General features: G+C 31.7%; 1 protein-coding gene across 5 annotated transcripts in view; it reads left to right on the forward strand.

Annotated features, from left to right (window-relative positions):
* Positions 1-15,517, forward strand: part of LOC103576719 (G protein-activated inward rectifier potassium channel 3) — a 111,963-nt gene extending 96,446 nt beyond the window's left edge. For all 5 annotated transcript variants that reach the window (XM_053736939.1, XM_053736941.1, XM_053736940.1 and 2 more), the window contains one exon: positions 15,015-15,517. In XM_053736939.1, the coding sequence (XP_053592914.1) occupies positions 15,015-15,184 (170 nt within the window). In that variant the 3' untranslated portion in view covers positions 15,185-15,517. The remainder of the gene's footprint in view (positions 1-15,014) is intronic.
* The last annotated feature ends 5,488 nt before the right edge of the window (positions 15,518-21,005 follow it).

Below are 21,005 nucleotides of genomic sequence, written 5' to 3' on the forward strand. Positions count from 1 at the left end.
ATATATGTAATATATCCAAGTTTTGAGGACACGATTGCGGCTACAATTCCTATCAGATCTTAATGAAATTTTTCACACTTATTCTAAGGGCGGTTATCACGGTTAAGTTCGAAGATGGGCTCAATCGGCCAATTAGTTTAGAAATTATGGCTGTTTTCACTTTCCACGATTTTTCGAAAAAATCAGTTTTTATACACTTTCAAGTTCATATAATTTTGAAACTAATACTCGTAGTCAATTTCCGTAAAAAGTATCTGAACGCTTTTCTGAAAAGCTTTAATTTAAGACCTTAAACTTTATGTATTGACCATTTCTTCCAATAATTTGATAGGCTTAAATATTTTAATGGAATCAAAAAATGTTAAAAATATGGTTTTCATTCTACGTAACTTAGCATTTCTCGTTATAATACATTTTTGTAACGTGTATATTTAATGTGAACATAATAACCTGTAAATTTCACAACTATTTTGTATTTTAAAAGTATTTCTTTTATTATTTATGATGTTTCAACTGTACCTATACGTCCTATAATTATAACTGGTCTTGTCATGGAAACAGCGATTACAATTATGATCTCATGCTAATTGAATTTTTAATACTTTATTTATGTGACGGTTAGTTTGGTACATTACCTATATAATGGGACTAGTTAATATATATACTAGCTGACTCTGGGTAGGTTTCCACTATATAAAATTGGTGTATTACCGTATAATGGACGGTGTGGCTCAATAAGTTATAGATCAAATTGAACGGAATATAGTATAGTGCCAGATAGCTCAACTGGTAGATTACTCGGCGCGATACTGACATGGTCCGGGTTCGATTCCCAGTTCGAGCTATCTATGAGACGTTCCACGCCAAATCAGACACCATTTAACTTTTGAACCTCGGATTTTTTTGAAACTTTTTATATTTTAACATAAGTCGAAATAGTCCTTCATGGTATTTTTCAAATTTTTTTCTCCAACCGTTTTCGAAATATCGAATTTTAAAAAATTAAGAGATTTTTCTTTCAAATGCCTGTAACTTTGCGAAAAGTGGGTTAAGCAAAATTTTTGAAGAGTCAAAATATGTTTGTTTTTAGGTATCTTTTCAATAAAAAATATCAGAAAAAAATTTTGAACCACGCTTCTATTAAAATTTTAACTTTTAAGTATAAATTGTCAATTCACAAAAAAAAAAAAAAATGTACTGATAGATTTCCCTCATAATTTTTTTACAGCAAACTGTCACCTATTCTACAACTTTTCCAGCTATGCTCATAATCGGACAATGATGGGATCTATTTTTTTAGATTTTGTAAATTTCATATTTCACTTTATTCTTAAGAAAAATATCTTAAAATAATAGCATGCTCAGAATTTACTGTTAATAATTATCTGACACGCAACTATCATCAAAATTTTCTACCACAGAAAAATGATTACTAATTAATTAATAAATAATAATAATAATAATAATAATAATAATAATAATAATAATAATAATAATAATAATAATAATAATAATAATAATAATAATAATAATAATAATAATAATAATAATAATAATAATAATAATGATAATAATAATAATAATAATAATAATAATAATAATAATAATAATAATAATAATAATAATGATAATAATAATAATAATAATAATAATAATAATAATAATAATAATAATAATAATAATAATAATAATAATAATAATAATAATAATAAAATAATTAGTAACAATTTTTCTGAGGAAATAAAATTAGAAAATTTTGATGATAGTCGTGTGTCAGATAATTATTAATAGTAAATCCTGGGTATGTTATTATTTTAAGACAATTTTCTTTACAAAAAACTGGAATATGAAATTTAAAAAAATCAAAAAAAAAATCGGTCTGTCGGTTGACCCTGCGGGCCAGCCCCAAAACTTCCCGCCTATTTCGAGCTCTTTGAGCTCAGAAAATTGTTGTAGATACATTTTCTCTTCGAAGTCGAAAATACTTTTGTATGCCTTTGTTTTCGAAAGAAAACGTTTTTTACGATTTTTTTCAAACGATATCTCTCGAACGAATAAACCGATCAAGACGTTCAAGGCGACAATCGACATGTTTTATTGAGTTCTATAACTGATCAGATTTTTGAATTGATTCATCAAGTCGTTTTTGAAATACTTTCAAAATACTAAAAAAAAAAATTTTGGAATTAATCGGGTCAGTCATTTCGAAAATATTTGGAAAAAACCATTATCCACCATTTCTTTCTCCCGCGATATCTCTCGAACAAATAAACCGATTGAGATGTCTAAGGCGGCAATCGGCGCGTTTTATTGAATTCTAGAGCTGATTAAAATTTGAAATCGATCGCGTCCGTCGTTTCAAAAATATTTAGAAAAAACCTTTTTTCACCATTTCTTTCTCCCGCGATAACTCTCGAACGAATTATCTGATTTTGATGTTTGAGGTAGCAATCGACGCGTTTTATTGAGTACTAGAGCTGATTAGATTTTGAAGTCGATCGTATAAGTCGTTTTTGAGAAATCAATAAAAAACTAAAAAAAAAAATTTTTTTTTTTTCGTAATTCGCAAATATTTTCGAGTCTATTCGATCAAATGATCTGAAATTTTCAGGAAAGTTGACGGCCAACAAGCTCTCTCGATTGCCACGTCAACCATCCAAATCGATTTATTAGTTAAAAAGTTACAAAAAGTTTACATACACACACACACACACACACACACACACACACACACACACACACACACACACACACACTCGGACATCATTCTGAAAATAGTCAGAATAGCTTCCTAAGACCTCAAAACGTCGACATCTGATGAAAACTCGATTTTCAGAAATCGGGGTGAAAACAATAACTTCCCGAAATTTTTGAAAATCGTCGATTTTCTTAACGGGAAGTTAAAAAAAATAGATCCCATCGTTGTCCAATTATGAGCATATCGGGAAAAGTTGTAGAATAAGTGACAGTTTGCCGTGAAAAATTATGAGGAAAATCGATCAGTACGTGTTTTTTTGTAAATCGACAGTTTATACGAAAAAGTTTGAATTTCAATAGAAGCGTGGTTCAAATAAATTTTTTGATATTCTTTACGGATAAGATGTCTAAAAATGAACATTTTTTATCTCTATGAAAATTTTTTTTAAACCACTTTTCGCGAAGTTACAGGCATTTGAAGAAAAAAATCTACATTTTTCGAAATTCGATATTTCGAAAACGGTTGGAGTAAAAATTTTGAAAAAAATCATGAAGGCCTCTTTTAACCTATACTAAAAGTTACAAAAAAATCTGAGGTGCAAAAGCTGAATGGTGTCCGATTTGGCGTGGAACGCCTCCTATATTTTTCTCAATTTATCTATAAATTGTCTTATTAAGAACGTTTGTATGTTTAGGTATAGGTTTCCACTATATGAAAAATCAATTTATTATAGTGAAAACCTAAACATGCAAACCTTCTCAATAAGACAATTTATAGATAAATTGAGAAAAATATAGATAGCCTGAGCTGGGAATCGAACCCAGATCATGTCGGTATCACGCCAAGTGCTCTACCAGTTGAGCTATCCGGCACTATACTAAACTCATATTTATTCACCTTTCAAACATTCTTTGGACTTCCACAAATAATTGAAGACCAAATTAGCCAAATCGGATCAGCCGTTATCGAGTTTTAGCGAGACTAACGAACAGCGATTGATTTTTATTCATATAGATGTCAAATCAACAATCTGAAGTCCTCTATCGAAAATAATCGTTGTCCTTTTTTACCCTCACTCTTAGTGAACGAATCTAATTTCATATCATTACTACACATTAACATATATCACAAGATATGTATGTATAAAACTGACTTTTTATATCGATTAATTGAAAAATCTATCTTTCATTTTGCATGCCGAATGGCCTTTTTTCTATGATGCATTGTTAGCTAGTTAGAAAAATCAGAAGACGCAAAAATAAATTTTTCCATGTTATTCTTATAGAAATGAGAAAAGTGCAATGCAGAACCTTTTAATGTTAATATTAAGAGCTCTCACAGGCGTCTTTTTATATCTAAACGAAACTTTTGAACCTGTTTTTGAGAAGAAAAAAAAATTTGTTATTTTTTAAATCACCCTAATGATCAGATATGTTTATATATAATCAGACACGATTACGTATGATCTCACGTGATTATGAATTATAAATGATTTTCGCACTTTAGTATCTGAGTATTTATCTTTTTTTTCCCAAATTCTCACATGCAGAAACTCCACGCGGAAAAAAATGCTTAGATATAATTATATCTGTTCATGTATGATCATATATGAGCTCAGATATGATCATGTCTGTTCATGTATGATCCTACATACGAAGCCGGGTTGGCTCACTGCTGACTGGCAGATCAGTAGCACTGCACACGGCCACAAGTCCCGTGTGCGAAATAAATGCAGATTCTATCTTAATCTTGGAAAGGTAATCGGGCTATGTATATTTTTTGTCTCTGACAAAATTTTTGTACTTACAAATTACAAAATAATACAGATTTTTTTAAAAGCTAATTTCCACAGATTTATAAATGCTTTGAATAGTTTATTAATAAACTTTTAATTAGGAAATTATGAATATTGAACATAATACAATTACGTTTTAAAGTTATATCGCAGTAGACTATTAAAACAATTTTTTAAATTGTTATAGTATAATTTTTTAATAGTTACTTGCAAATATCACACGTGTAAAGAATAAAAAAAATCAAATTCGAAATTTTTGGAGGGCCCACTTTGTCTCTAATTTTCGATTTTTCAATTTTCTGGACGCAGCGTAATAAAGTAAGTATCAAGGGTCGACAAAGAGGTAATTGCGTAAACAAAATGAAATATTATAATTATTTCCCGTAAGGGGCCCACTTTGCCCCTTTTAACCATAAATGATATTTAATAAACAGTTTTGGTGGTCTATTTTTGCTCTTATTATACAAGACATTTCGATAAGCTTCCCTGATTAAGAAAAATGATTTACTCCATCTTAAGTGTATATCTATATATTAGTCGATTCAAATTGTTTTAAATCACTTCAAATTGATTGAATTATTCCAAATCATTTCGTTTAATCCAGGTTATTATCCGTCCGAATCTATTGACATATAGAAAATTTTGAGGGGACCACTCTGCCCCCATATTTTTCGAAGTTTGGAAAATTTTAAGAGGCCTACTTGGCCCCCTTCTCGCCTATTATTTTACCATAAATAAAACTTCGGCCATTCTTAACCTCAATGGAAATAGTAGCGGTGCTTACAGAATTTCACAGCTGAGAGACAAAAAATATACATAGCTTGATTACCTTTTCAAGATAAAGATGGAATTTGCATTTATCTCACACACGGGATTTGTGAACTTGAACAGATAACCACTTCCAACATGTGCTCGCGTGCACATGTTGGAAGTACATGAGCATGCATGATCATATCCGCAGCCTTTTACGAGGAAAAATAATCAGGTGTTATCATATCTGTTCATGTGTGATAATGTATGAGGCCATATATGATCATGTATGGTCATATCTGCACTCGAATAGGGGAAAAATGTTCAGACATGATCATATCTGATCATGTATGATTATCTATGAGCTCATATATGACTTCATGTATCAAGCATGACCATGCATGATAATATCTGCAGTCTTTTCTGCAGTGATTTAAATTGAAAATTTTGATGAATATTATTGACAATTCGTAAGTATTAGTGAAAAAATTGTGCTTATATTCTTTTTCAAGTGCTCCAATGTAATTGAGATTAACTTTCCGTATAAATTATTCATTGAAATAAATCATTATGTTATTACTTAATGTAATTTATACTTAATATTATTAGATGATTAATTTTAAATATTTACTATTGATTATTTAATATTCAAAAAATAATTTAATATATTTAGTACAAAATTTGTGATAAGAATTACTATCGAATATTAAACTAAATAATAATGAAAATTAAATATTTAATTAATGGTCCTATTCAATTTCAACATAAGTACACGCACCCATATTATAAAACATGCATTTTAAATATAATGGATACAAATATCCTTGCAAATACGTGCAGACATTATATTCGGGTCCCATGAATTTGATCTTTTCAAAAAACACAATATTAATACTCAGATCTGATGATTCAAAAAAGATCCTGTCGATCATACATGATTATATATGATTATGTATGATCATGCATGATCATGGATGAGCAGGTATGATCATGCAGGGCCATTTTCCGGATCTGATCAGATCTAAGTATTTATACATGATCATATCTAAATATTATTTACCGGGACATTTAATTAGATAGTAGCTTATCTCTTATTATTGTGAAGCGATGAAGACAATACCTATATAGTGAGCAAGAATATTCAAAACATGTTTTAGAATTCATGAAAAAAAAATCTGTGTATGATTTTATCATTTGACAATCACAAATGTTCATATAAATTCTAAAATCAATTCGAATAGTCATAACTTTTCATAGAATTGTTATTTTTAAATTCGAATCCTTTGAAAACTAATGCATCATTAAAACGCAATAGCTTCATGCTGTTCGATTTTCAATTGATTTTCGAACAAATAGTACTAATATATTAATCATTTGTTATTAAGGAAATTCATGTAACGCTTCTATAACAAGATAAAAAAACCCAGCCGCAAAACTTCCCGCTGTTTTCGACCTCAAAGAGCTCGAAAACATTAGTGTAGATATATTTTCGAGCTCTTTGAGCTCGAAAATGCTATCACATGCAATTGTTTTTTTCTGATCTTTTCAAGCTCTAACAAGTTACCTGTTATGCTGAAGTTTGAAAATTTAAGAATCGAAAATCATCAATTAAGCGGTTTTTAAAATTTAGTTCCTGATTTTGTTCAGTAAAATAAGTGTATTGAGGCAGAAATCAATGTCGGGGATCAAAATCAAGATTTAAATAAATTTTGACTCATGTAAGAAACAATAAAATATGAAATATCCGATAAAAATATTAAAAACTACGTTTCATCGATTTTTTTGTTGATAATATGATTTAAACCAAAAACCAAGTTCGATGACATTATATGATCGAAACAAACCATAAAAAAGATGAGTTGGTATGATATCAGGCTTATTTTAGTACGTTATATTCTGATTTATCCGGAAAAAATAACATAAAATGTTATTTTTTTAACTTTTCAACGCCGATATCTTTTGAACTAATCAATCGATTTTGACAGTTGACGTGGCAATCGGCGCGTTTTATTGAATCCTAGAGCTGATTAAAATTTGAAATCGATCGCGTCAGTCGTTTCGAAAATATTTAGAAAAAACCGTTTTTCACCATTTCTTTCTCCCGCGATTACTCTCGAACGAATTATCCGATTTTGATGTTTGAGGTGGCAATCGACGCGTTTTATTGAGTACTAGAGCTGATTAGATTTTGAAGTCGATCGTATAAGTCGTTTTTGAGAAATCAATAAAAAACTAAAAAAAAAATTTTTTTTTTTTTCGTAATTCGCCAATATTTTCGAGTCTATTAGATCAAATAATCTGAAATTTTCAGGAAAGTTGATGGCCAACAAGCTCTTTCAATTGCCACCTCAACCATCCAAATCGATTCATTAGTTCAAAAGTTACAAAGAGTTTACACACACACACACACACACACACACACACACACACACACACACACACACACACACACACACACACACACACACACACACACACACACATACACACGGACATCATTCTGAAAATAGTCAGAATAGCTTCCTAGGACCTCAAAACGTCGACATCTGATGAAAACTCGATTTTCGAAAATCGGGGTGAAAACAATAACTTCCCGAAATTTTTGAAAATCGTCGATTTTCTTAGCGGGAAGTTAAAAAACAATCGAACGAACTCTTGGTACTACAACTACACTAACAAATAACAGAGATGATAAATTTTATGGGGAATTATTAATTATTATTTAATTATACATAATCTCAACACGATCTGCAGCATCGATATCTAACACGGCTGAACTGTTACTAATTGAAGAGTGAAGGCATTGAATTTTTTCATAGCTCAATCGAATAAGGTTAGCCCCGTCTTCTTGAGGACTCATTATTATAGGTTAGTTTTGAGGGGTTATACGTAAGTTAAAGTTAAAAAAAATCAATTTTGCATTTTTTAAAAGTACATATATCTGAGTATATTCCCTAAAAATTTCAAATCGATCCAGTTTTCAGAGAACTACGCATACTTGTAAGGACGCTTTGGATCGTTAGTAAGTAGGCAAAGGAAAATTAAATAGTCACTGCTTCTATAGCACGCAACACCTGTGTTTTTTCTATTCCTTGTCTTCGCAGGTAGAAAATGTTATCACAATAGGTTAACTTCATATCTGAAGGCTAAATTTAATTATTAATTATTAATTAAGTAAGTGAATTTGGTCAATTCAAACAGTTCTGCTACGTTGCAAAGTTAAGCGTTCAGTTTCAACTACCTGTACATAGTTTTGCGTTTGAAATTAAATTTGATTCAAACTTTAATCCAAAAACATCTACGATGGATGCGAGTAGTTTCAGTGCGTCCCCAAAAAAATTAAATTGCAAAACGAGATTTTAGTTTCCTGTGATTTTTCGATTGAATATAGAATTTAAAATTTTGTAAAAGTATTTGCAGCACTGAGTGAATTTGTAAAATCAAAATCATGTAACGAAGAAGTCAAATTTGAACCAGATTCAGAACTAGAACTTGGTTTTAAAATCGTTATACGGTGTTATAAGTATAAAACTCATGCCATTAGCTCTAGCTCCTTCATCAAGCATTCATATGAGATTAACAGACGATAAAAATCCGCAAGTGTGTAAAAACAAATACTGAAACTGTCGGTAAAAGCAGAATAAAATCCAATAGAAAACTCTTGGTGAAAAAGTAAGCTCACTGGTAAATTGATAGATAAATTAACAGTTTGTTATGGCTTCGCGATGAGGAGTCACTGTGATTTCATTGAAAATATGTATAATAAAATATAGGCAACATGTTATCATTATTGTTCAACAGATGAAAATCCTCAACACGAAAGGTGCCTGGTTGAAGGAGAGTCATAGTGTTGTTGGCAGCGAGCGGAAGCTTCAACCACATTATTTTTTATATCCCTTCTGGTTAATTTCATCGATGTCTTAGCTTTCTCGCAAACTTTGGCCGTAACAGCTTCCGCTTCAGCAGCTTAATCTGGCTGATGGTTGTGTACTGTCTCCTGTAATACATCACCTACACCAAAAAATAACTCATGAATTAAGAACTTCATTTCGTAAAACATTTTGAAATACCGGCTCTTGGTTCTTTCTTTTACCGTCTCCCGTTCTCCCTGCTCCAATACCTGATAGTCGGGTAGTTGCAGTCCTCCACGTCTGAATGGTAACCCAGTCCTACCAACTCTGTCTTTTCTCCACTGCTGTCTTACATTTTTAACAATACCACTCGATTGTTTTTGGGCGTTATCGGAAAACTCCTCCTCTACTTAATTATGATCCGGCCTAGCTTGCGAGTATTTTCAATTTGCGCGCCCGGCTACAAGTCGAAAAACTTATTCAAATGCTCGCTAGGGGTGATGGGTAGGGTAAATGACCATTAGTGAAATATCACGATTTTAGTAGATCAAATAACTCATTTTATCCTGTTACATTTTGAATCAAAATGCCACGGTTTCTTTCAAAATATCTCTAAAATGACTGCTAAGGTCTTGTATGGCTACTATATATGGATGATAGTCTGTTAGCAGTACCTGAAAAACTGACACATTTAGTACTAATAAGGTTTAATGATTAATGATTTCCACTAAAAATTCAGTTCAGGATGAAATCTGAAAAAAAGAGTCGATCTGTTTTCTGGATGTAAAAATTACCTGATTAATAGATGGAACCCTAAAGACGGGCTGGTATACAGAACCCACTAATTCGAATACGTTACTCAACTACTATCCAAACAATATCTGAGCTAAAAAATGGGCATTATAAAAGGCCTAATGGATAGCGCCTTAAAAGTTAGTCATGAGGACTTACATGCAGAGAACCGTATCGAGGTGATGAATGTGCTATTAAAGAACAGATACTCAAGAGCCCTAATTAACCAAGCTTTGTATAAGTGTGAATCTGAGCAGACAAAGATTGGACTTAGACAGTTAACTAACTATTACCATTTGCCATGTATTCTGGTTTTGCCAAATAAGATAAATCGTTGCATCAGCATGAACGGAGGTAGATTAGCAGTCTATAATTTGGAAACAGTTTGGATGATTTATTCTAAATTAAAGGAAATAATTCCGATGCTGGAACAGTCTGGTTTAATTTATAAGATTCCGTGTTAATGCGGACTTAATTATATTGGTCAGACGAAACAAAGATTAAGAGCAAGGTTGAAATAACATCACTACGACTGTAAAAATATCAACTTTATGAAAGCAGAAAAAACAGCTTTAGCAACACAACACTTTGATTTAGATCATAGGTTTGATTTTTATTAAATCGGATAAAAAGGAACAATAGTGTAATGGTTTTTATTATAAAAAATCGGATTGTGAATTTGCCTACTGACTCGCAGGGCCTTAGCAGTTTTCATAGAAATATTAAAAAAAAAAAAAAAGCACTGTCATGTTAATTCAATCAATAGGAACCATTTTCAAATTTGACATATTAAAGTAAAATTACTTACCAAGATAAAAAAATTTCTAACCAATACGTTTAAATAGTTTAATTATTATTTATGATCAATCGTTATGGACATGCGTACAATTATAGACATATTTCTTAAAACTTGAATAATTGTTGAATTAATCTATTAATTCTATAATCAATTATTAATTGGTATAAGAAAATCGGGAATGTTGCAATTGAATTTTTATTGTAAAAAGTTAAAGTTTTTAGTTAATGAACGTGTATTCAAATTTTAATTTGACTTATAATAAAAAATTTGAGGTTAGCTTATTTGATTGACTGTTTATTGTATTTATAAATTAAAATTGTAATTATGTGTATTTTTCTAAACTTGAAAAAGTCACAATAGTAAAGTGACGAAACGTCGTTAAAAAAATTAATATTTGATAAATTAATCAATCAATTTGTCCATGATATCCGTGATAGATTTTAGATATTTTGAATTTTTTAATATCCTTTAATTTCCGTGACGAGTGTATCAACAAATAATCCTGGGTTACATTAAAATTGACAAATATTAAGTATAGTTAAGAAATATTAGATATTAATAAACATTTAAAGTAATATTAAGGAACGTTAGACTAATTTCTTTTAAAAACGTGAAGCGATTTTAAAAATAATAATTGCTCCAAGTAAGTTGAACTTTATCGATTTCGTACTGCAGTGGTAGTGTGACCTGCACTGGAAAACATTCTTTCACTTGAAACCGACGTACTTATAATTGACAAATAATTGAGAGCAATTGATGCTCACTCTGATAATTATTGTTCTGCTTTAAACCAGAATTTTATCAGAGCAATGTCTTCCGTCTCTTCAGTGAATTCAACAATTCAATGTTTTCAGCCTCGAGCTCTTTTTTAATACATCGATTCAAATCAGCAGTTACTATTCCTGAGAATGTATAATAACTATTTTGTGGCAGCTGATTCACCACTGATTGATGAAATTTCCACATATCATGTACAATTTGCTTTCATTCCTGAAATGGAGCTTTCATAGAATCATAGTTTTCTTTCAGCCCATTATCAACACCGTGAGCTCCATTAGATGCATTTAGTAAAAAACTAAAATAGGTTCGTTTGAATTTTCGATCAAAGAGGGTTCGATAGAAAAGATAGGGTGTTTTTCGCAAACTCAAAACGAGTATTGGTATTGAATGGAAGTTGTTTTTTGACTTTTTTTTGCAAGACCTAACGATGATGGTGCTTCATCAATTGAGCATTACAGATAATTAACAGCCAACACAGTACCACTACTTGTCACGTATCGAAATTGTCTACGCTATTAAAAAATATCTAAATGTTATTGAAGTGGAAACAAAAAATATTTGTAATAAATGCAAAGTAAATTTTAGGTTCGAATTATACGATATATTGATACTTCTGAGGTATTTAAATAATACAAATGTTATCCAAATGAACCCTTTCGCGCTTGGTCTTGAAATCTCCCTTTCCGGTCAGGTGGAGCTCCTTAAAATTAAAGTGTGAGCAAAACAAGTCCGTCAGGGGCGTATCAAGAGTAAAGAATAAATTTTTCTAACCTATGTTTTAAGCGGCTAAGTTGAGCCATGTAAACAATACTAACTATGGTACTGTTGATAATCCCGCTGGTGAGCTGAAGTCAGTGGAAGGGTACACGGGGTCACACTACTACTCCTGTGTTTCACTCACACATGCTCGCGGCGCGTTGTCATTCGAGCTCCCCCCACTCATCACACAATAAGATGATTTAAGACTCCTTGACGTTAAAAGGTTTAAGTTGTTTATTATTTCCAATTGAAACTTTAGTGAAATAGCTTTGACAGTCAAAATCAAATAAGTTTTACTTTCTTACGAATATATGGAGTTGGACATGTAATTCAGAAAAATTAAAAAAATTTTACTTTCCCTCCCATCAGTGATGCCAGAACGTGGGATTTACGCACCTGCTCCATGCTCACACCATGTGGAGTAAGTTTAGGCGCTGTATTACCTTTCCGTACATATTTTAAGTTCCCTGGATAAAGTAAAGTTTTTTTTTAGTATTTATGTACCCGTAGAAACCGCGTAATTTTTTTTTTTAAATTTCGAGGAAATGAATTGTTTAAAGGCAATTGCTTAAACAATTGCTTGAAAAATGTTTTTTTAGGGATCAATTATTTTTTTTTTTAAATTTCTCGAGCAATTTAAAAATGAAAGTTGCTCTAACGAAATTTTGCTCAACTCAATAGTTTCTGGATTATAAATTTTTGAAAATCAGAAAAATTCGATTTCCACAAACTTTGTGCGTTATTTAAATAAACAACAATTAATTAATTTTTGACTTTACATACATCATCGGAAAGGGCATTCTTTCTACATTTTGTTAGTGATGTGATAATGTCAAAAATATAAATTTATCGTTCTCCAAAAAGCATTTAAAGTGTGTGCTTTCAAACAACTTTTCTATAAGAGCTTTTGCGTCTGTATGACCGAATATTTGAATTTACTGTTGAGACAGCACTATCTTTAAATGCAAAAAAAAAAAATTCATTTTAATTTTAGGTTTTACTATATTTAAATTGGTGTATTACCGTATGATAGACGGTATGGCTCAATAAGTTGTTGATCAAACTGAACGGAATATTGTGTAGGTCTGGGTAGTTCAAGTAGAAAAGCGCTCAGAGCGATACTGTTATGGTCTGGATTCAAATTTACGAATGGGTAAAAAAAAAAATTATATCAAATTAAAGGGAATTTTGTATAGAATGAAATGAACTGAAGCAGAACGGGATTTTGTGAGATGGGTTTAAACCTAATCTCTCAAAAGTCCAATTCGTTAATGGTACATAAAATACCCGACCTGATACCATGTATAAAATGTTATCATTATTTTTATTTTTAGAATCTTGACGACGTTGGCATTCATTTTTAACAGGAAATTGTTATCTTGATCGTCCGTAAAAAGAGCACCGCTAGAAGTATTAACAGTCTTCCAAAATCGGGTCTTAATTTACCAGGGTCGTTGTAAATATACTTGTAAGAGAAGGATGAAGGAGTATAATTTATAATTAATATATTTTAACACACACTTTATTAATTTTAACCTTTTATTTTAACTCTTTACAACGAGAATAATCATTGACCCCCTGGATCTTTGACCTTTTGACCTTATGAAAATTTTATTTTATGACCATATCACACACGCACTTGAGTTCCCTGGGCGCGTTCAGATTTGGACCTGTCCAGATTCTTCGAGAACACTAAACTCTTCAACGTCTGGCTCATGTACTTATTTTTACATTGATTAAAAATTAATAATTAATTTATCTCATACATCTGGTCGTCTGGTCCTATCTCGTAATTTCTGTCCACAACTTCCTTTACCCAATTGATCTTACACGTACTCTCTAACACCTGATGTTTGGGTAGTATGCAGTCCTACGTCTAGATGGTCACCCGATTTTCCTGGCTTTGTCCTTGGCCGTCTCCCGGTACTAACTGTCTTCTCTGCTGTTGTTTTGCGTTTATATTATTTTCACTCAATTGCCTTCGGTTATAATCGGAAAATGCATCTCTACTTAATTATAATCGGGACTCGCTTCGAGTATTTTCAATTAGCGCGCCCGGCGACAAGTCGAAAAAATCATCTGCACAACGTCACAAATTATTAATTAGAATGAATATCTTTATATACTTATGCTTGTCTTAATCAATTTCAAAATTTTGTTTCAGTAGAAAAATAAAATTTAATTATTCCTCGGTCATTCGTTTCTAAATTATTATTTTACAATAATTATTTTGATTATTATATTAGAGTCAAATTTTAGTTAATGTTACGCAAAGAATTTGCATACAAAAATTATTTTCCAGTATCACGTAATTTTTTAACTACGTTGATTTAATTACATTGAAAATCCAAGCTTTATAATATTTTTAATATTGTATTTTCTTTGAGAGAATCTTTACTCAGTAGATATATTTATTATAATTAGTTTTCTAATATTCGAGAGCTCGTCTTTTAGAAAATAATTTTTGCCTTGCCTGGATCAACTCTCGATATCAAATATTTTTATCTCTTCTCGTCTCGTTATTCTTGACTCTCGCAGCAACACTAACCTCTTCGAAAGAGGTTGTCGTGGATAATGATTACGTTGATCTAATATTTGTCAGTAGATAGTGGACTAACTCGTTTATGAATTTCTCAACTTATTTACTTTGATTTTTCATGATGAGTTTTTTAACATTGAAATGATGCAAAAAATTGTTTAATCAAAAAAAGTATAGTCTGTTTAACACCTGCACAAGCATGAAGAATACATTATTAAATTATTTGTAATAATTTTTTTTTTGTTTTGCAGACGGAATGAGCTTGAAGAAAAATTCTGGAGACTCGACAATGCCATTAATACTGACAACATACAACCAAAATGATGATTCAAGTTACTTGAGTCCACAAGGTTATATTTATCAGAGATCATCAAAACTTCACGTTAACGTTCCATTAATTGACGAAGCTCAAGGACTGTGAATATCTATTATTACTTGAATAGAATTCCAAATATGAATTTAATTTTCAGGACTAAATGTATTTAAAAGAATTCCATTCCATCATATAAATGATATTATAGATTATCGTTATAAAATGAAGTTAGCTCCAGTAAGCCATTCCGTTTTTTAGATGTATGGATCACAATCGTATAATCTATTAGAAGTTAACATAGCTAATTATCACTGTTTACACTTAAAAAAAATGATAGAAAGTTGTTGAGCCATATAATTATTTTTTAGAAATAGATAAATTATTATTCTTGAAATTAAAAAACAGTTTAAGCATAAATAAACTTGTATCATTTGCTTCGTAGCATATATATTTATTGCATATTTAACAACAAATATATATAAATTTTTTACAGGTTATTCGAAACATTGAATATTTTAAGTGATCAAGATATTATTATATAACCTATTAAATTTTATATTACATTCCCCTTGGAAAAATTTATAAATTCTGCTAGATACTCGTTAATTTACAGAGATGGAATGACAATAAATGAGTTCTATAAGGAGCTGCTATCAAAAATATCTAACTATTACAAAAAGATTTAAGGGTAGAGCTTATAACATTGGATCTATATCAGTCTATTAACTGCTACAAGTTGACATCACTAAATATTAAGTTAATTATTAATAAGTAAATAAATAGGATGATTAATTTAACAGATTAAACCATTATACATGCTGGGCGCATGCTTCTCTGTCTAATAACTGTGACACGTGGCCTGAAATATTTAGTTAAATAATCTTAAACTGATGGATAAAGACGCTAGTGATTGTAAAGTTAATGAGACGGATTCATTAATATTCGAACATATTGAGTCAAATCGCTTTCTTCATTCGCGATTTTTACCAGCAGCCACCAGAATTTGCGGGTTGAACCCTGGTTTAGGCTAGTCTTTACAAAGTTTATAATTAGCTGAACAACGCAAATGGGTTTTTGCAAGAAAAAAACCCGCACTCAACCAAGCCAACAATGGATGAAACTCACTTTAAACTTCCTTACGGCTAATTATCTTAAATTACACTCAAGTAATGTAGATTATATAAAGTCAAAGATAAGGCAGAATACAATCACAATGACAAAATAAAAATGGATAATTTTATTGCCAATTATCCCCATATATAAAAGAGGGTGTTTGTATATATGCCAAGGCTAGACTCGAAGACTGTTTGACCGATGTTACGTTCCCGTAATATTTTATTGATTAAATTAAATTAATTATTTTTAATTAAATAATTTTATAAAATGGAACGGAAATCGGTTATGATAAGAGAGTCGCCACCACTAATAAATTCGACAACAACTAATTCCTTATAACGTTATCCTTTCCTAATCAACAAATTTTGTTACGCCGGCTTTATGAGTTAATTTATGTGATCGCTTAACAATTTATAACGACAATGATATCATAATACTCAAAACTCGAACATCAATTCTTCCGTTTGACTTTACGACACTCATAACGTTTATAAATGTATTAATTGATTTTATATGATTTATTAATTTAATTTACTTATAATTAATTTTATCTTATTATTAGTGACTAGATAACTTTGACTAGGACGCAATTGATTTTCCGGCGAATGCTTTACACGACCTGACTGGAAAATTCCAGAAGAATTTTTCGGCGAGTGACTTAAACAACCTTCCTGGAAATATCAAAGCTACTTATTGTTGAGTCCAGGTTTTACAATTATTTTATTACACATAAAATTGACATGATAATACTTCGCAAATATGACGTTAAATTATGTATTTTAACTAACAAATATTCCGGCTTCCCGCCTGGAATATTCTACAGAATACCTTTTACGATTTATGTTGATTCTTTTTCGTCGCTCGTTCTGTATTAGTTGTCCTTGTCCGTGTCTTGTCCTCTCTAGTCCGTGTATTAGGTTCTCGACCGTGTAAACCTGGGTAACCGGTTGTCTAAAATTTCCCTCCTTTTCAACTTTCTCGGATCAATTCTCGTTTTCGCAAAATACTCGGGCTCTCCTTCAACCTGCTATTCAGACGCAATCAGTTCTTAATAACAAAAAGTACCGGCTACCTGCCTGATATCTTGTAACGATTATGGATTTTCTTTTATCGCTTGGTTCCACAATATGAAAACCAAGTCCCAATTAAATAATTTACCTGATATAATTAATAGCGTCGGATAATGGCGTCTATGGTGTTTGCTTCTGTTCTAGGTTGGATCGCTCTGGTCACAAGTCTCGGCTTGATGGTTGTCCAGTCCTATTGGCTCTCCGTCTTCGTGTGCGTCTGGGTAGTTACCCGGTCCTGCCGACCCTCCTCCGTCTTCCCTTCTGTCTTACACTTTTATTGATTTCACTTGATAATTTTTGACTGTGATCGGAAAACTCCCCCTCTGCCTAATTATGATTGGGCCTCGCGTATTAGCATTTTCACTTAGTGCGCCCGGCAGCAAGTCAGAAAACTTAATTAAATGCTCCTTTAGGGTTGCAGGTAGGGTAATTGACCAACCATGAAAAATCACGATTTAGGTTGATAATAAAACTCAATTTACCCCGTTACAAATAGAATTGCTAGTGAATTGCCGATGTTTATAATAATTAATAAATGGTACATCTTAGAACTAATTGATCCAGCATCAAAGTGCTTTACCGATAATTTAGAACGTAGGACTAGCTTCAGGACTGACTCCACTTCAGCCTTACGGACATACGTTGGCGTGATAATTAGCAAGGTTACTAGAATAGGGAGATTGGGACAAGTTTGTGTCGCTGATCCCTTTTATTATTGCATGTCATTTTTTTCTATGAAAACACTACCATAATATCGTGTGTGTCTGTAGCATTTCAGTGCGATGGTTATTCGTTCCGTGATTTTTAATACCAGTCGTAGTGAAGAGTCCTCTAATATTGTTACATCTGTTAGATGTTGTTACTTTAATATTCAAAACTTTCATATAATTCTTAAAAAAATTAAAATAATTTTTATCCCGGTAGTTTTGCTTGTAGGAAAAATAAAAACAATAATCGAATACTTCCGTATAAAAATTCCTACAAAAAATGATGACGGACTGAATAAAAATTGTAAAAAATTAATTCATGCTTTATGACGTTTATACAAAATATTATAATGAATGTTAATAACTCAGTAGACTTGAAAAAAAAAGTTGGTTTTATACTTTTAATTTTTTTATAGTTCAAATTGAACTTTATATGAACATAATGAAGAATCGACATTCATAATAAACTTCATAAAATTTCCATGAAAATTATTATTGCTAGTATATTATTAATGTTTAGATGATACTAGCCAAATTAATTTAAACCCGGATAAGACCAACCCAGTTTGATAAAATGGCCCTTAATTAGTTTTTGATTTGAGTTTGAAGCCGCGAGCACATATGAGTTAATCAGTCATACATTGGGAAAAAATGATTTTGTCTGACCATTCGGTGTATGTTATTTCCCAAATTAATTTTTTTTACTTTGCCATGATATACATAATTTATTTGTGACCCAAAAGTGATAAAAACAAATAAAAAAGTTAATTCTAATCCCGTTCAACCCTGCAAATGTAACGATACTTTCCCATTTTTGTACAATAAGAAAAATTTCATTACACTGAAAAAGAAATATTGCTGTAATAGCAATAACGTTTGATTATACTAACCATCTAAAGTTTAGAAAATCGTAGATTGTTAATCCAATACTTCATTTGCGTAAAGGCTAGATTGCTATTTTACCCATAGAATGTTTTGTTAAATCCACTATCTATATAAATGGTTGCTACGGCAATCTGTATTGCTATATTAACAATACGTATTGGTATATTTACAATCCGGATTGCTATATTAACCATTTGGATTGCGATATTAGCAATTGAATTGCTATAATAGCGATCTATAGAAATCATTAAGACAGCAATACCAAGTATGGGGAAAATAACCAGAAAATATGGTTAAATTGACAATACTTTTATTTAAAATTGAAGATGCAGTAATCTAGTATTGCCAAGTTAACAATACATTTTGTTATGACAACTATCTACTATTAGCCATACTTCACATGGTTACGATAACCACATTTTTTTCAGTATACTCGCTTAGGAATAAGTCTACAGCTATAGCTAATACAAAGTTTTCTAGAAAATTTACTACTCTTCAAAAAAGTCTCTTACGTTATTTTCGTGAATCCCACTATGTAAGATATATTGAAGCTTAAAGTTTGATTTGTTTAAGAAAATTAGCATTTTTGTTTTAATTTAATTTTAATTGTTTTCTAGTGTATAGCCGCAATTACGGCCTTTTACACTTTTTGCCTTTGTATCGCAAACTGCTTTACTTCTCCTCCTCTGCCTTCCGTTGTGCGGCTGTGGACCGACTCGTGCTTATACTGTACTGCATCATTACGGTGATGCCCTGCAACCTCCCTTGTGCAATGGAGGTGCAATGGCTAGGGAAACCACAGAGAAAACCTAGCCAGTACAGTTCGGTTTGGGTGAAGTTCCAGCGATCGATAAAATTCCCATTTTACCGATAACTGGATCTTCGTCCCGCGCCTAGCGATCAGGGACCTTCGTTCGAACCCGATGCGTGGCTAAGCGGTCGCCTACATTTTTGTTTGAAATTTTATTACACTTGAACAACACAGTCATACAATTAAGCGCTATAAATTTTTTTATTAGAAAATTTATCGTTCTTCAAAAATGGTTTTTTAGGCTTTTCTTTATAAATCCGACTATTTAGGTGATATCAAAGCTTAAAGTTTGATATATTTAAAACATAATATTTTTTATTCGAAATTCTACAATTATTCAGCAAACGAATGTGTACCTATGCACTATTCTTTCTTGACAGAAATTTACTGATCTCCAAAATAGATCTATGTCACCAATACTAGATGTATATTAAAATCGAAGTTTAATGCCGATTTTTCAAATACTGTATACAACTACAAAGGTCATAGTGATGGCATACATTTTAATCTTCAACTAAATCTTTGCAAAAAAAAAATTTATTTAAAATTATCAGATTACTATAAGTCAAATCTTCGGAGGTTGCAAGTGTGGTGTCACTGCGTGCACATCGTGGCTATAAATCTGAGTGTTTTATTCGTTCTTTTTTAACAACTCCAGCTGGTGCCTGGTTGTCAGTATTGTTGCAGTGTTGTATTAAACCCTTACTAATATTCCCAGATATAAATATCAATCAGTAACGTGCGTTTTTTATTGTGATTACCATTCAAACGCGTTTGCTTTTCGCTAAAAGATTAGGTTAGTGAATTACATGCTTGGAAAGGTCTATCGATAATGTGGTAAGCTATCTACAATCACGTATTTCAATCGCGAGTTACCTGGCCCAACAACAGATGGTACTCCGGACGGACACGAACTTGTGCCGAACAGTGGCACAACAGTGACCTCTACAACACCTCATCCACAAGTTCTCTGCTTATACATACTGGTGAAAACGTAAACAACACCTCGCTCGAATATGACAGCTCAATGAACGATGGCGAGGATCTAAATAACACGGTGATTGAAATGCACTCACCTGACCACGAACATGCTGACCTAGACTCCAAGGGAGTCAAAAGGCGTGGAAGACTCTCCAACGCCGAGAGTCTTGCAAAGCTGAATGACAAGACACAAACCAATCTGAACTATGCATCAAAGAGAAAAGAACGCGAGAGTGATCTCAACGATAACCTATCTTGTAAAAAAAACGCTCACCCCTCTCCTCCAAGCTCCCAGGTTTCAAGCCAAGTAACGGCATCGGCGGGTGCTCCCCATTCTATACCGCCTCCATTGCCACCTA

This window comes from Microplitis demolitor, chromosome 2 (assembly GCF_026212275.2).
Source record: "Microplitis demolitor isolate Queensland-Clemson2020A chromosome 2, iyMicDemo2.1a, whole genome shotgun sequence".
Classification (NCBI taxonomy): Eukaryota; Metazoa; Arthropoda; class Insecta; order Hymenoptera; family Braconidae; genus Microplitis; species Microplitis demolitor.